We start from the raw sequence: 17,743 nt of genomic DNA on the forward strand, positions 1-17,743 counted from the left end.
GAAAACTTGATGAAGTTTTTGTTGTTACTTTGGAATCTAACCAATCACATGCATTTTACAGTCTGGACATGCACATTTTAATATTTGATGAAAATGTGGTTTGGCAAAGCTACAGTCAAGTAAAATATATTTAGCCCACCACTAAACCTCTTTTTTTAATTATAGGCAATTTAAAGTTGTTCGTGTTTTTATTAATGCACAATTTCATGAGGCTTCTTTGCAATTATGTTCTTCTTGTCCAATTTCTGATATCTATGAGGCATTTAGATTATTGATTTAGCTCACTCTTAAACCTGAATACAAGCATTTGCAAATGAAAGCGCCCCCTGTTTTCAACTACTAAGTGTTAGTTGCAATCAATGTAAAACGGTAAAGCTGATTATTTGCACATCACACATACATGTATACAGTAATCACTTCCTTTTTTGCTACTTTTATTGAACTTTGACAACAACATTGCTCAATGTGTTAACAAATTCTTCTCCATCACCACTAAAAGTTTTTATCTATAAATACGACAAAAATAATTCATGTAATATCATATGCATGCATGTAATATTTTCCCATCGTTCTGCTAGTCTTTGTGATTATTCTTCTGCTTCTGCTGAATGTGTCACTTGATAGTTAAACTTGCATCTATATGCAATATTTTTCCATCGGAAAACTCGCTAACAACCACTGTTCCCTCTAAGCTGCGCGCGTGCGCAATTGCGCACTACTCTCGTCTTCTCTGCGCAGCAGCAATCCTATGGCGCGCAGTAAAAAAAAAAAACGGATTTTTTTTTTTTTTTTTTTTTTTACCCCTTTCTTCATGATGGCGCAGTTTAAGCGGCAGCCAGTGGCAGTAGCTCTGTCCACTTATGTTTTTCGTGTTTTACAGCATGTTTTACATGAAAAATTAGAGGGAACATTGACATGCACCTGCTTGTGGCAGGTGTGATACTGGTGTGCCCATAGCGAGCAATGATGATGTCGTGACCGGATGATTCGCCTAAAGACGTTTCGCCGACGGACGTTTGACAGACGGACAGGTCTCCGAATGAACGTTCGTTCAAACAGCGTTTAATGATTAAATACAAATACTAGTATTTGTATTTAATCATTAAACGCTGTTTTCAGCTGGATTTGACCGAATTTGAGAGACACATCGAGACGACATCATCGCGACATTTTACCGAGGAATTTACTTCCCTGGGCTCGGTTCTAATGTCCAAAGAGCTCCAGTATTTGTATTTAATCATTAAACGCTGTTTTTGGCTGGATTTGACCGAATTTGAGAGCATTTTGAGCCGTTTGGCGAATGGACGTATATAGACGTTTTTTTGCCTCCATCGCGATATCATCACGACATTTTACCGAGGAATTCACTTCCCTGGGCTCGGTTCCAATGTCCAAAGAGCTCCAGTATTTGTATTTCATCATTAAATGCTGTTTTAGAATGCATTTGACCCGATTGCTGTCATTTTACGGCTCGGTTCTGCTACATCTGCCCGCCCAAGAGTGCTTATTCCCGGGCTGCCATTGATGGTAGACTAACATTGATTTTTACTATAATTTGGACAACACCGGCGGCGTGCCAGATTAAAAATCCTAACGGGCCGTATATGGCCCGCGGGCCGAGGTTGAAAAACTTGTACACACACGATCCGGGGGCGGGGCGAGCGCGCGAATCCCCTTTCGGCAAAACCTCCGTTCGGCCGAATGAACGTTCGGCGGAACGTCCATTCGGCGACCTGCCCGTCTGTCAAACGTCCGTCGGCGAAACGTCTTTAGGCGAATCATCCGAGTACCGATGATGTCGCTCACACTGGTACTCAGTGCGCTCAGGGAGGTTCACATTCTGCTCAGACCAACGAAAAATTAGAGGGAACATTGCTAACAACTTTAGCCTTGCTGCGTGTTTTGCAGAGGAGACCTTTATCACCCAATTTCACCGTTTGTTCCTCTATGTGCGCACACTCCGACAGCCATTCCCTCTTAAAAGAACCGGTTTTCTTTTTTTGTTGAGTGGCTCTGCCACAGCCCGGTCGTTTCGCCGTGATAAAGGCTTGACAGCAGCTCGGACTAACTGTTAGCTATATGCTAACCTGCAATCCAGACAAAATGTGTAAATAACGCAACCAATTAATGTCATTAACATTTATTCATGCCGTGAAAGAAAACACATGGGATGTGAAGCTAATCATATCATTGGCTAGACAGTGTTAGTCATAGTTTTGTCTGAAATTACCGTTTCTTGTCGTTTGTCTGTGATAGGCTGTCACTCTGAGTTGCTTTGAAAAATGGCGCAGAAAAAATTATAGTGTTTATTTTTGTCAATTCAGGTTGGATTTTATTTTGTGCGCTGCATATGTTTGCTTGCGCAGAGAGCACGAGAGTAGTGCGCAATTGCGCACGCGCGCAGCTTAGAGGGAACATTGCTCGTATGTCAAGGCATTACTGTATACCCGACACCTAACCCAACACACACACATGGAGTTGGTTTAATTAGAAAACTTACCAAACTGGTTCTAGTTGTAAAATAGCCTACTTTTTTAAATACATTATATATCATACATATCTGCGCTCTCCCCGCTTCAATCAAGTGCCTGTTTTTCTGCATGCTTCGTCTCGTACCGCTGACTCCTGTTATACTCTTTCAACATGGAGACCCACTCACCACAAACTAAACAAACAAGGTTACCACTGAATTCAATGAATTAATATTTAATTTTCCATATTTTCTTGCGACTACGCCATTTATCGTCCACCTTTCGATTTTTGGTATGACCGAATATTTAGCTTGGTTCGCATTACCGAGTTTATGATAATCATAATAATAGCCACCTGATGGTGTGTAGTGCTTCACTTGCCTGACTTTGGTTTGCACAAGTGTGGTATCGATTCCTGGTCATTGGCAGTATAAAAGTGAGTCTGAACGGTTGTCTGTCAGCAACCCTGGCAAGGATGCACAGTACGGATGATGAATGGATAACAATAATAATTACAATATACTGGCAACCTGGTGAACAAGTGGTTACCACGTCGGCCTCACATTTCTGAGATCGAGGGTTCAATCCCAGATCTGGACCTTCCTGTGTGGAGTTTGCATGTTCTACAAGGGCTTGTGTGTATTTTCTCCAGGTACTTCGGTTTCATCTTACATCCCAAAATCATGCAGTGTAGGCTGGTTGAACAATTGTAATTCTCCCTAGGACTTAGGGCAAATACATAGAGCCTGGTATTAGTGTGAGCGGGATCTCTTATCTTCACAAGGATTGTGGGGGGTGCTGGATGCTGTACCCTATCACAGCTAACTACGGGACCCAGGTGGGGGACACCCTTGTGGATTTTTACATTCATTCATTTGCTTCACTAGGGTCGCAGAGGGTGCTGGAGCCTATCCGAGCTGACTTCGGGCCAGAGGCTGGGGACACCCTGAATCGGTGGCCAGCCAATCTCAGGGCACAAGGAGAGGAACAACCATTCATGCTCACACTTATACCTAGAGGCAATTTAGAGTGTTGAGCCAGCCTACCTGGCAGGTTTTGGCATGTGCAAGGATACCGGAGTACCTAAAGAAAACCCACGCAAGCCCCGGGAGAACATGCAAAGTCAACACAGTGACACCCTGAATCGGTGGCCAGCCGATTTCAGGGTACGAGGAGAAGGACAACCATTCACGCTCACACTCGTACCTAGGGACAATTTAGAGCAGGGGTCCCAAAACCGGTCTTCGAGGGACGCTGTGGGTGCAGGTTTTTCTTCCAACCGATCCAGCCAATGATATTTCTCCAGAAAACAAGAAGCACCTGACTGCAATCCACTGAAGGACACCACAAAGGTGTCCTCTTTATGGTTTGGTATGAAAACCCGCACCCACTCCGGCCCTTTGTGGAATAGTTTGGAGACCACTGATTTAGAGTGTCCAATCAGCCTACCATCCATGTTTTTGGAATGTGGGAGGAAACCATAGTACCCAAAGAAAACCCACGTGGAGAACATGCAAACTCCACACAGGTAGACCGACATGGATTTCAACCGTGGAATCCGGAGCTGTCAGGTCGACGCGCTAACCACTCAAGCCGTTGTGGATATTGAATGTTTTTTTTCCAAAACAGTGATGTTACCAAAAGAAAAACCACCCACGGGACAGAATTTACTTTGGGGTATTTGAGTAATGAAAAACAAAGTGTTTTGGATGTTAATATGGCGGCCCGGTGGTCGGAGTGGTTAGCGCGTCGGCCTCACAGCTCTGGGGTCCTGGGTTAAGATCCAGAATCGGTCCACCTGTGTGGAGTTTGCATGTTCTCCCTGGGCCTGCGTGGGTTTCCTCCAGGTACTCTAGTTTCCTCCCACATTCCAAAGACATGCATGGTAGGCTGATTGGACACTCTAAATTACCCCTAAGTATGAGTATGAGCGTGAATGGTTGTCTGTCTCCTTGTGCCCTGCGATTGGCTGGCCACTGATTCAGCGTGTCCCCCGCCGCTGGCCCGGAGACAGCTGGGATTGGCTCCAGCGACCGTAATTAGGATAAAGCGGTTCAGAAAATAAGATGAAATGAGATGGGATGTTAATATACAGACCCACCATGTGTATTTTGTTGTTTTCCTTTTAATACCAATTTACCAACTAGCTGTTTTTTTAATTAGTATATTTGGATAGAAACTATGTATTTTTTTATTTGCCCAGTAGTGGTAACAAGAATAATTGTAACAAATCGGTAACTGCGTTGTGTCAATGTTGATCACAGAACTGTGACAATATTGACACAGACATAGGTGGGTGATCAGTAATGATCAGGCAAGGGTTTGGAACAAGCCTATTAGCTATTGGCTGTTTTCCATTGCCCCTCCTCCTTGGCGAGCCTGCTGCTCGTTGATGCTTCTGCGCCTTTTCTAATAAGTATCGAAAGCAGGCTGTATGGAACGAGAGCAGACAGAGCTGGAGAAGCTGGTACAGCTGAGCTCAGCCGGTCACAAGCCGCCGTCTATGTTTATTATAGTAACAACCGCGGATAAGAAGAGAAGTCCAAGCCGGGCACTAAATAAGGAACGGCGACTGGCGTGAAGAAAAGGGGAGCAATTTGTCGGAGTACCGACCAACACTGCCCTATCCCGCCACACTACTTGAGGGAGCCGTAAGACAATCAGCGAGTGAAGTTGCTGAGCTGACTTGCTTCTCTTGTTAACATTATCGTTTGAACGTATGTGGAGGCCCCATCTTTTCTCGTGTGGATTTCAAACCCCATCCCAGCGTCTTTGTCTGTGGATGAGCAATGTTTGTTGGACGTCAACAGAGTGTTGCAAAACGACAGTACTGTGCCACATGAGCCGGGAAGATATGGATTCTCTTTTACTATAGCAAAGACTTGACGCGGTTATAAAAAAGTGCTAGTTCATTTTTATTTATTGTTAGCGCTGCCCCTTTGTATTTAATTAGAAATATTGTATTTATCATTTCAATCGAGCCCTGGGATCTTGCGACTATTGTGGAATTACAATCATGAACTTTGTTTTTAGTTTGATGCAAATACTCTTGGCAGCGGTGCTTCGCCTACCCACTGTAAAGGTAAGTTCCTGTTCTTTTGATTACTAAGCTAATTAAATGGCCGCATTTAATATAAATTAAAATCAGTTGCTCCATGCGACGAAAAGGTCTCGGGTTACTAAAACTTTGTCTTGTGTGTTCAAAAAAGAGTTTGTCACTGTGGTTTAATTTCCTTCGTCACTGTACTTTATTTGTAGGCAAGCCTCGCTATAAAACCCTCATGTTTTCCTTCTGCTCAGCGAATCAACCCCATCCCATTGAAACGCTGAACTTATTATCACTTTTTTTGTCACGTCCAATGTAGATAGAGCCAGTGTGTCAAACGCAGAGCTGCCCGCTCCCCGGAATTTCAAGTTTGCCCCGGACAAGCAACAGAAACTCCGGGACTCCTGACAACCTCCCTAAACTCTGGAAATCCAAAAAAAAATTCATCAATTTTTTTTCTAAGCAACCATATCGGAAAAGTGCCGAATTTCCAATTTAAATGCCTCGAAATTCACACCATCGCTACAGCTTCAGTCAGCCATCTTACTTACACATTTGATTCAATAGCACTATAAACCGGATGAATTCGGTAACGAGTGCATTGTGAATCATCCGAGCATGATAATAGTTTTATTTAAATTGTCCTTTATTTATTTTATTTTGTTTACATTTCATATCCAATTTGCATGAATCACATTCACTCCTGATGAAAACATAAAACTTTTGAAATGAGACAAGGGTACTCCTGAAATGGGATCGACGGAGGTTGGCAGCTCTGCAAACGGTGCTGTAATCAACGCAGATCCAGGGCTACTGCGAGTCGTCAGAAAATTGACTTGGAATGATCCTTACATTGAGTAAGTCGGGGGTGGAACTGAAGAACCGCTGGTTGGAAGCACACGCTGGCAAGGCGAGAAATTAATCAACAAAAAGAGGAGGGGGGGCGTATTAGGGTGGTTGGTTGTTAGGCCAAACCCTGCATCTCCCCCATGCCAGGTGCCGAAAGGAGCAGTTAATTGAAACACAGTAAACGGCCAAAAAGCAGGGCGACATTTTTGTTATTCCCTGCATGTCGTTGTGGACAATTGAGGTTAAAACCCTCAATTATTACCTGCTTTAAATGACAACTCATACACCGCAATACATTATTAGATCATGTCCTCAGTTATTCGCCCCGAGTTCAGTCCGGTCTATTTTTCCTCACACGGTGATCTGAAATACCTGGACATCAGAGCTCGATTTCTCATAGACGGTTTCTCTGCAGGATGCCTACCTCAGTCACATTACATTTCTCACACAGGCTTTCTCACACAATACTCAAGTAAATTGCAGCAGCCCCATGAGGTAAACGGATGATGCAGCACATTGTCACGTCAACTACTTTCACCATCAAAAAGGCAATTTTGCACGTGAAAAAACGCAAATAGAATTAAGCCTACTAGAAGCGTCTTTTATATAGTTTCCAGCCTGACGTAGATGGTGAGGAATTTTCGTTATAATTCCCAGCTGATCACATTTGAATTGATAAATGTGCATGTCTGCATGCTGGGTATGATTAATTACAAAAAATGAATGCATTTTATTATGTCATGTTCAAAATGGGAGTTCCAAACAAATGGAATCAATTTTTCTTTATATTTTCTTTATTTTTCAAAATAATGTTAGTCAAAGTGGGTCACAGGTTAACCTACCGAGAGCCATGTACAGCGGTACCTCGACATACGAGCACCCCGACATACGAGCATTTCGAGATACGGGTAAAATTTCGAGCAAATAATTATCTCTAGATACGATAAAAAATTCGAGATACGAGAAAGCCAGGTGGCCAAGACATGAGAGGCTGTTTATCATTGTAGCGCACTGTCTTTTTTGCCGCATCTCTTTCGTGTATAACAGATATCTACGAGCACTGGGCGGAGCGTTGCATTTTCCCGTGTTTTTTTTTCCCCGTCAGTCAATGCATAATACAAAGTGAACAACAATAGATCCAAAGCAAACAGGTGGAATGAAGAGTTGTGCAAAGAAAAGGCGAACGTTGACAATCAATATTAAGCACAAAATAAGTGAAAAATATGAGAGTGGAGTACGTGTCACAGAGCTTGCTCTTTGTCATGGATGATATCGTGTGAATGACCTAATCGCCGAGCACCACGAAGAACTGATAAGAACTGATGACACAGGATTTAATCCAGCTCCAGGAGAGTGAAAATTTGGGGTGTTGTAGTGAGGCGGAGGTGGAAGAGAGGGACCGCCTGGCTACAAAGAATATCAAAGACATGCTAGCGAAGTGGCAAGAGTTTTCTGATTTTGTAGAAAAGAGGCACCCTGACAAGCTGGCAAGTGGTCGCGCGTTATCGTATTGTGAGGACATTTGTGCGCGTCTTTTTCGAAATATTTTGAAGGGAGGGTAAAAACAAACAACCCTTGATGTCTTCCTTTTAGAAACTCCCGCTGAAAGTCCGGGTGGAGTCAATCCGCAGAACAAAGGTAAAACAAAATTAGAATTCAGTTTTGTGTAAAGTTACATTAAACGTACGTTTGAGTGTGTCTGTATATATTAATCCAAGTTCATTTAAATGTGTTTGTTCTGTTACGAGTGCGTTGCCGTGGAAAGTCCCCCCTTCTCTCTGTCCCTCTCTCTCTACCCTCCGCGAAATCCGTCTAATTTTAGTTCTATTAAACACATTTTTGTAATATTAAACCACTAGTTGTGTTACTTTGTTAATAGATGGCGAATTAGAAGAAATAAAACCCTTTTTTTCCAATCCAATATCCTGTTTTTGGTGTTTTTTACATAGGGTTGGAACGAATTAATTTGTTTTTAGTTCATTTCAATGGGAAACATTCGTTCGAGTTACGAGAATATTGACATACGAACTCAGTCCCGGAACGAATTAAGATCGTATCTCGAGGTACCACTGTATTGCCTTATATCTGGCAATACGATTCCTACCACATCACGGGTCATATTTTGATTTGATGCCAATTAACCCCAATATTCACTTTAGGGGGTGGCCCTGTGGCTCAGTAGTTTGCGCGTTGGCCTCACAGCTCTGGGGTCCTGGATTCAAATCAAGGTGGGTTCACTTGTGTGGAATTTGCATATTCTCATGGGCCTGCGTGCGTTTCCTCCGGGTAATCCAGTTTCCTCCCACATTCCAAAAACATGCATGGTAGGCTGATTGGACACTCTTAATTGCTCCTAGGTATGAGTGTGAGTTGTTAGTCTCCTTGTGCCCTGGGACGGGCTGGCCACCAATTCAGGGTATCCCCGCCTCAGTCAGCTGGGATATCTCCAGCACCCCCCGTGACCCTAATGAGGCTAAAGCGGTTTAGAAAATTAGATGAGATGAGAAACTTAACTCTTTCAGAGACAGTGGTCACTACAGTGGACAGCTAGGTTATTATTTCTGATCATGCTACAGTTAAGTAGGTAGGTAGTAGTAGGTTATGATAATTCCTGCATGAAAAGTTTAAATTCATCCACCAAGCCTCCCATGCTCATTCTAACCATCAAACTTAGTCCATATCTTCAGCCCTGCTCAGTCAGTGAGTCAGTCACTCATTCATTTCCAGTGTTGCTCAAGTTTTTTATGTTTTTATTTTTTTTGTAAAGAGTAAGCCTGTTGCAATATGCAATAAATCATCTATCGCACACAACACACACAAACACATGTGGACGTGCTGTTGAGGCTTGTACAAGAACACAAAGAGAACACCACATATATAGACGTCTGTGAAAGCAGTTGTGTTGTTGAACATTACCTGCAGGCTGAGGAACTGGGACCAATGAGACCTGGGGACATTGTGTTGTGTGATGTGAGAGCACTTTTATTCAGGTGAATAAAAGTCAATCATGTTTGATCACTGTGTGTCTTACATGCATTCAGAAGGACAGATAAAGTACACAACAGGGAGACTTTTCCTTTGGATCACGTAATGTAACTAATGCGGGTAACACTCGGAACACATTGAGAAAATGTATGTACGTTAGACCTTACAGCATAAAAGTATTTTTGTTATGTAACATAACAAATCTAACGGCTTCAGTTCCAACACTGTTCACCTTATGATAATCCTTATAAAGCGTGATTTATGGATGTGTGTATGTTAAGATTCTCTCTCTACATTTGTTCAAACCGTGCAACGTAGAGTTGAAATGTTTTTATGGTGGGCAGAAACGGCTGTCGGATCCTAATAGACGAGATTTAATTGAATTTCTTCACCTTCTTTAAGTGTGTAAACTCAATCTTTTATTTGTTAAAGCTGAAAGCAGAGTAGATGTATGAATTGTTGTTTTTACATGATGTGCCCTAAACGCACCGCGTGGCTGATTGGTCCTAAGGTAGGACGTCTTTCCACGTCATTTTCGGAAGAATTTCAGCCAGCGAGTTTCCACATACTACCTGGAACACTTTTTTTTCAGTTGTGACGGGTGTTATAAAACATCCACCCATCCATAAATTAAGCTTTATCTATTCTATAATCCTTATAAAGCGTGATTTATGGATGGATGTGTGGGTGTATGTGTGCACCTGGAAATGACATTTGTAATTGACGTGGAAAGGCGTCTTACCTTACAACTACTTTTGGTCAGCGCGTCCAGCACCATCGTGTCTCGCCGAATCTTTCCGTCACGACAGGAAAAAATGTGTTTCGGGAGCATAAAATAGATAAAGTGTGATTTATGGATGGGTGGATGTTTTATGTTAACATTCTCATGCTACGTTTGTCCAAACCGTGCATCGTACAGAGTTGACATTATGGTAGCCAGAAACGGCTGTCGGATCCTAATAGACGAGTGATTGAATTTCTTTACCTTCCAAGTGTGTAAACTCAAGCTTTGAGCATTTGCAAGGATTATTGATGGGTATGCCTGACCAGAAATATGTTAACTTGCTGCCTTCATGTGGTAGTTTTAAGCATTACACTCTGCAGATTTGAAAACCCATACCTTCTTCAGTGCACATTGCAGTGCTTTTGCTAATTCATTTCCGCTTGAAGTTAGTTGCATGAACTATGCAACAGCAACGCTGTTTTGTGAGTTTATATTTTCACTTTGGTTTACTATGTTTTGACAAAAATAACACCCAAACATTGCTTAAATAGGTACAATTTGTCATCCTTTCTTTTGAAATTGACCGTCAGTTTTCCTTACTTTTTCCTGAAAGGCATACTGCTGGTTCTGTATACCTGTACATAATTGTATACATGTTTGTTGTGCTATGCGTGTCACTGAAATTTTCCTTTCTCATCTAACCCATTTTTCAAAAGAGAATTTTTTTTTTATAGCGCAGCAACTCTCTTTTGGTTCTAAACAAGGAGGTAGGACCGGCGAAGCCGGTGCCCCCTGCTTGTTTTTTTACAAAATGATAAATAAATGGGCCTGTTTTTAAACACATAAATGCTCTCAGTAGCCAAGAGGCGAAGTTGCTAAACCTGGAAAAATGTCATGCCGTGCTTGTTTGTCCTGACTTTTAGAACAACATGCTCCCTTCCGCCAGAGAAGGTCAAGGACCACAGGATTTCTTGGTGTAAAATCAGTCATGTTAGTACAAAGGACAAAGATCTTTAAGATAATTATAAAACATTAAAAGATTTCGTGTGAGTGGTTAGCGCGTCGGCCTCACAGCTCTGGGGTCCTGGTTTCAAGTCTAGGTCGGTCCACCTGTGTGGAGTTTGGATGTTCTCCCCGAGCCTGCGTGGGTTTCCTCCAGGTATGGCTGGCCACTGATTCAGGGTGTCCCCCGCCTCTGGCCCGGAGATAGCTGGGATTGGCTCCATCACAAATATATATAGCAGTTTATCGATAAATTATCATGATAACTATTACATATTTTTTCTTTTAAAATTGAAACTTCAAACTCCAGTGAATATGTGAATAAATTTAAATTTCCTCGCTATTCAATTATGAAACTAACTACGATACCTCACTTTGAAAGAAACGATAATATAAAATATGATGATTTTTTTTTGTTGTGCATTGAAGACAAGACAACTACCACCTAACACTATGAAAATTAATTAATAAAAAAAAATTGACGGGCAAATTTTGCCTTCAAACCAAAAGTTACTGAGCAGTGTGAAATAAATAAAATAATCAACTGAAGACATCTTACCATAGGCAAGAGTATTTTCAGCCTCACAAAAAGAAATTATGTAAATGTACCTTATGTGGTCTTTTTTTTCTTCCAAGTTGGATGAACAAACCCAATTTAACCCACGTTAACTAGTACAGTCATACCTTGCCATTCGAGTGCCCCGACATATGAGCAATTTGAGATACGAGTAAAATTTCGAGCGAATATTTACCTTGAGATACGAGACACATTTTGATATACGAGCATACAGAGAGGCGGCTTATGAGAACATCATCTTGCTGCAACTCCCTCGTTTAAATGTCTCTACGAACACTGGGCGGAGCGTTGCATTTTTTTTGTCTTTATTTTCCTCCCCCCCATTAGAATGATGTACGCGTGGGGGAGCTTGCTCGCTAATATGAGAGGAGTGTACTACTTCCCGTTGGCAAGTGGTCGTGCGTTATCCCATTGTGAAGACATTTGTGTGCATCATTTTAGGAATATTTTGAAGTGAAGACAAAAGCAAACAATTGAGTTTAGTGTAATGTTAGATTCTATTTATTTTTGAGTGTCTGTATCATAATCCAAGTTCATTTCAATTTGTTTATGTTATGTTACATGCGCTTTGCCATGCGAAAATTGTTCTCTCTCTTATTCTCTCTCTCGTCAAATCCGTCTAATTTTAGTACTATTAAACATCATAACCACTAGTTATTTGTTACTCTGTTAATAGATGGCAAATTGGAACAAATGAAAATGTTTTTCACTTCAATATCCTGGTTTTTATTTGGGTGTTTTTTTTCAGAGGGTTGGAACGAATTAATTTGCTTTTAGTTCATTTCTATGGGAAACGTTGATTTGAGATATGAGTAAATCGGCAGTCCCGGAACGCATTAAGCTTGTATCTCAAGGTACCACTACGAGATTTTTGCAATGTTTTCACAACATTTGCACAAAATGGGGAAACCCCTTGATATTAAGTGAGAAAAGAATTACAGCCTGTCCTCAAATGAGGAGTAAAATGGGTTAGGTTGGCTTATCTCATAATTGGTCATTTTGGCAGTGTTATAGTCCTTTTGCTTTCATGCTCTGTGTTAGCGGCTCTATAACTCGTGTGCGGTCGTTTGGTCCCCGGTCTTTTGGTCGCCCAAACTTTTGGTCGTGGTTTGGTCGCCCAAATGATCGGCTGCTGCCATCTACTGTCAATTTATTAAAAAGAAGACGAAGCAAGTTCACAGATGGTGTTTTTATTGAAGCAGTAAAACTTACAAATTCTAGCAACCTTCATTCTCTCTGGGAGAAATAAGAGCACTCATTTAACACATCGGCTGCTGCCATCAACTGTCATAGGCGTCCAATGAACCTTCATTCTCTCTGGGAGAACTTGCAATGTTGAAATACAAATTCTAGCAGTAAAACTTACAAATTCTGTAAAAAAAATACAAATGCAAACTTACAAATTATGTACAAAGGGAATTCACAGATGGGAGTTTTTATTACAAATTCTATGCAATGGCTTGCAGGTACTCTATGTTGTTCGCGAATCGATCCGGGTTTCCATAGTCCGAGTTCATTGGATTCCTATGACAGTCGATGGCAGCAGCCGATGTGTTAAATGAGTGCTCTTCTTTTTCCCAGAGAGAATGAAGGTTGCTAGAATTTGTAAGTTTTACTGCTTCAATAAAAACACCATCTGTGAATTTGCTTTGCCTTCTTTTTAATAAATTAATTTTACTTATTGCCTTTTTATTTTAATGTCAAAGTTCCGGGCTAAAAGTATACTAAGACTTTTATTTGTTTCATAAAAATGACCATCTAAAGCAGGGGTCTCAAACTTGCGGCCCGCGGGCCAACTGCGGCCCTCGGGACGATAATTTGCGGCCCCCGTCTTAATATGAAAGATCGATTTATTTATTTATTTATTTATTTATTTTTTTACCCCTTTCCCCATGATGGCGCCGTTTAAGTGGCAGCCAGTGGCAGTAGCTCTGTCCACTCATGTTTTTCTTGTTTTACAGCATATTTTACATGAAAAATTAGAGGGAACATTGACATGCACCTGCTTGTGGCAGGTGTGATACTGGTGTGCCGATAGCGAGCAATGATGATGTCGTGACCGGATGATTCGCCTAAAGACGTTTCGCCGACGGACGTTTGACAGACGGACAGGTCGTACTAGTATTTGTTAGTTTAATGATTAAATACAAATACTAGTATTTGTATTTAATCATTAAACGCTGTTTTCAGCTGGATTTGACCGAATTTGAGAGCATTTTGAGCCGTTTGGCGAATGGACGTCTATAGACATTTTTTTGCCTCCATCGCGATATCATCCAGTATTTGTATTTAATCATTAAATGCTGTTTTAGGATGGATTTGACCCGATTGCTGTCATTTTACGGCTCGGTTCTGCTACATCTGCCTGCCCAAGAGTGCTTATTCCCGGACTGCCATTGATGGTAGACGAACATTGATTTTTACTATAATTTGGACAACACCGGCGGCGGGCCGGATTAAAAATCCTAACGGGCCGTATATGGCCCGCGGGCCGAGGTTGAAAAACTTGTACACACACGATCCGGCGGGGCGAGCGTTCGAATCCCGTTACGGCGAAACCTCCGTTCGGCCGAATGAACGTTCGGTAGAACGTCCATTCGGCGACCTGCCCGTCTGTCAAACATCCGTCGGCGAAACGTCTTTAGGCGAATCATCCGAGTACCGATGATGTCGCTCACACTGGTACTCAGTGCGCTCAGGGAGGTTGTCTTTCTGCTCAGACCAACAAAAAATTAGAGGGAACTTTGGTTCGGAGCTGAATGAACCAATCACGGTGAGGTATACAGCTCTGGAGGGCGGGACATCGGCCGGGCTGTCCAGTGCCCCGCTCACTCACTCATTCATTCCTCCAATCAGCTGGGCGGAAGAGAAGCCGTGAGGCCGATCACTCCGCTCGGCGCGCACACTCCTCCGCTGCTCTCAGCATAGAACTGAATGAGGCGCTATGATCCGTGATCCAGCCTGTGTCAGTGTCTGTAGCCATCTCCGCGATTGAAACGGAGAGCGAAAGTGCACATGCGCCACAAACCCACGCGACTGAATGTGAAAGATCAACCCGAGACTCATTCCAAGTGGAAAAACATATTACAGAGCCCCAGAGATGTCTCTTTCAAAGCCTGCCGTGAAGAGAAAGGTCGGTGATGAGCACAGACAGTTTCAAGAAAAGTGGGGAGTGCAATATTTCTTTGTTGAACACAGGGGCACCCCGACGTGTCTCATTTACACTGAAAAAGTTGCGGTGCACAAGGAATACAATTTGACACGTAATTGTACTACGAGACATGCTGAGGAGTACGAAAAATACCAGGGAGATGAGAGAGCCAACCAGGTTGCCAGTCTTAAAACACGTCTTCTGAGGCAACAGGATCTCTTCAAGAAGGCTACCAAAGACAGTAATGCAGCAGTCAAAGCTAGCTACGCCGTTTGTGAGTTGATTGATCCTGTGCTAAGTGATCCCAAATGGCTCATGGACTTGGCTTTTCTTGTTGATATCACACATGAGCTTAATGTACTGAACAAGAAGCTACAAGGCCAGGGGCAACTTGTCAGTGCTGCCTATGACAACGTGAGAGCATTCTGCACTAAACTTGTGTTATGGAAAGCCCAGCTCTCTCAGACAAACCTTTGCCATTTCCCAGCATGCAAGGCTCTCGTGGATGCAGGCACACCATTCAGTGGTGAGAAGTATGTTGAGGCCATTTCGAAGCTACAGGAGGAATTTGATCACAGATTTGCAGACTTCAAGACACACAAAGCCACATTTCAAATTTTTGCGGACCCCTTCTCCTTTGATGTGCAAGATGCCCCTCCTGAGCTTCAAATGGAGCTCATTGACCTGCAGTGCAACTCTGCACTCAAAGCCAAGTTCAGGGAGGTGAGTGGAGAAGCAGACAAGCTTGGGCAATTTTTGAGAGAGTTGACCCCCAACTTCCCTGAACTTTCCCGAAGGTTCAAGCGGACCATGTGCCTTTTTGGGAGCACATACTTGTGTGAGAAGCTCTTCTCCACCTTGAACTTCAATAAGTCCAAGTACAGGTCCAGACTTACTGATGAGCATCTTCAAGCTCTACTGAGGGTCTCCACTGCTTCCTCCCTCAAGCCAAATGTGACTATGTGAGAAGAAGCGCTGCCAGGTCTCTAGCAGCAAGGAGTAGGCAAGAGAAGCCGTGTTCAGAATATTTCATGTTCAATGTTCCATTCAAGTTCAGAAAGTTAAAGGTTAAAGAGCTGTTAATACAGACATTTGAAACGGAATAAAAATAATTCATTTTCTCTACTTAGCCAGCCAGTGTATATCTACTGTATGCTCATTAGTATTATTTGGTTTTGTATTACTGATTGATTTATTTTTTTTCTTTAAGTTAATTTATTTAATTCATTATTTTTTGTTAAAAAATAAAGATATTTGATAACGTTGGAATGTTTTATCAGTGCTTTTCTTGTGGAAATCCTGATGCGGCCCAGTCTCACCCAGACTCGGCCTCTAGCGGCCCCCAGGTAAATTGAGTTCGAGACCCCTGATCTAAAGTATTTCAACATTGCAAGTTCTCCCAGAGAGAATGAAGGTTCATTGGACGCCTATGACAGTCGATGGCAGCAACCGGTGTTAAATGAGTGCTCTTATTTCTCCCAGAGAGAATGAAGGTTGCTAGAACTTGTAAGTTTTACTGCTTCAATAAAAACACCATATGTGAATTTGCTTTGTCTTCTTTTTAATAAATTTCCAATAGATGGCAGCAGCCGATCATTTGGGCGACCAAAAGACCGGCGACCAATCGACCATGTACCCTATAGCTAACTATGCTAAAAAATTACGCTTGTTTCTTACCATCTTCGTCTATTGAACGTTGATTTGGCATGGTGTTCACGGAACATCAGTGCCCCCGTTCTTTGTGGTGTTCAGGTGGTGTAATTGGAGTTTAAATGTATCGAATTTTATCGAAAGTTTTTATTATTCCTGTTGACAAAAAATATTTGTCGCTAACTATTGTTTTATCCCCCAGGTCTAAGTGTAACAATATACTCTATATTTCTCTCTCTGGCCCTCAGAACTGATAAGTAACACTTCAGTTGAGTTCTGGTTAGGTTTTCTGCCATCCAGGATTTAATATACCGTATTTTCCGCACTATAAGGCGCACTTTAAAGCCTTCAATTTGTTTAAAAGCTGACCGTGCGCCTTATAATCCGGTGCGCCTTATCTGGTGCGACTTTTATATGGATCTATATTGAGCTGCAACAGGTCTCGCAACTACTGTAAGCAGCCGCTGACTTCAATTGTCTCATATCTCAAGATAAATATTTGCCCAAAATTTTACTCGCATCTCAAATTGCTCGTATGTCGAGGTACCACTGTATAGCAGTATTTTATATGTAAATTCTCTAATTCGTTCCACGGTCCTCACAAAACTACCAACTATAGATCAGTGTCCTGTTTTGTGTGAAAGGTGTGAAAACACAAAAATGAGAGAAAATTGATCATAAAAATATTTAATAAGTCATTAAAAGGAATAAACCTGCAAAATATATTCATGTTGATGCGCATGTGCACAAGTGTCAAGAAGCTAACGTTGGTGTCAAGAAGCTAACGTTGGTGTCAAGAAGCTAACGTTGGTGTCAAGACGCTAACGTTGGTGTCAAGACGCTAACGTTGGTGTCAAGACGCTAACGTTGGTGTCAAGACGCTAACGTTGGTGTCAAGACGCTAACGTTGGTGTCAAGACGCTAACGTTGGTGTCAAGACGCTAACGTTGGTGTCAAGACGCTAACGTTGGTGTCAAGACGCTAACGTTGGTGTCAAGACGCTAACGTTGGTGTCAAGACGCTAACGTTGGTGTCAAGACGCTAACGTTGGTGTCAAGACGCTAACGTTGGTGTCAAGACGCTAACGTTGGTGTCAAGACGCTAACGTTGGTGTCAAGACGCTAACGTTAGGCAATAGAAGCAGAGAGCACATGAACACATCTAGTAAACGGAAAATTAAGAATTCAAAACAACATTACATTGAACTTTTAATCTTTTTCATTAACGTTTTATGAATTCGTTGCCGTCTAATTTTTCACCCATTTTAATTCTCGCCACTGCTCCTTAC

General features: G+C 42.1%; 1 protein-coding gene across 9 annotated transcripts in view; it reads left to right on the top strand.

Annotated features, from left to right (window-relative positions):
* Positions 1–4,851: 4,851 nt before the first annotated feature.
* vegfaa (vascular endothelial growth factor Aa) overlaps positions 4,852–17,743 on the top strand; it is a 38,966-nt gene continuing 26,074 nt past the window's right edge. For all 9 annotated transcript variants that reach the window (XM_077598110.1, XM_077598111.1, XM_077598102.1 and 6 more), the window contains exon 1: positions 4,852–5,553. In XM_077598110.1, coding sequence (XP_077454236.1) covers positions 5,488–5,553 — 66 coding nt within the window. In that variant the 5' untranslated portion in view covers positions 4,852–5,487. The remainder of the gene's footprint in view (positions 5,554–17,743) is intronic.

This window comes from Stigmatopora argus, chromosome 4, assembly GCF_051989625.1.
Source record: "Stigmatopora argus isolate UIUO_Sarg chromosome 4, RoL_Sarg_1.0, whole genome shotgun sequence".
NCBI lineage: Eukaryota > Metazoa > Chordata > Actinopteri > Syngnathiformes > Syngnathidae > Stigmatopora > Stigmatopora argus.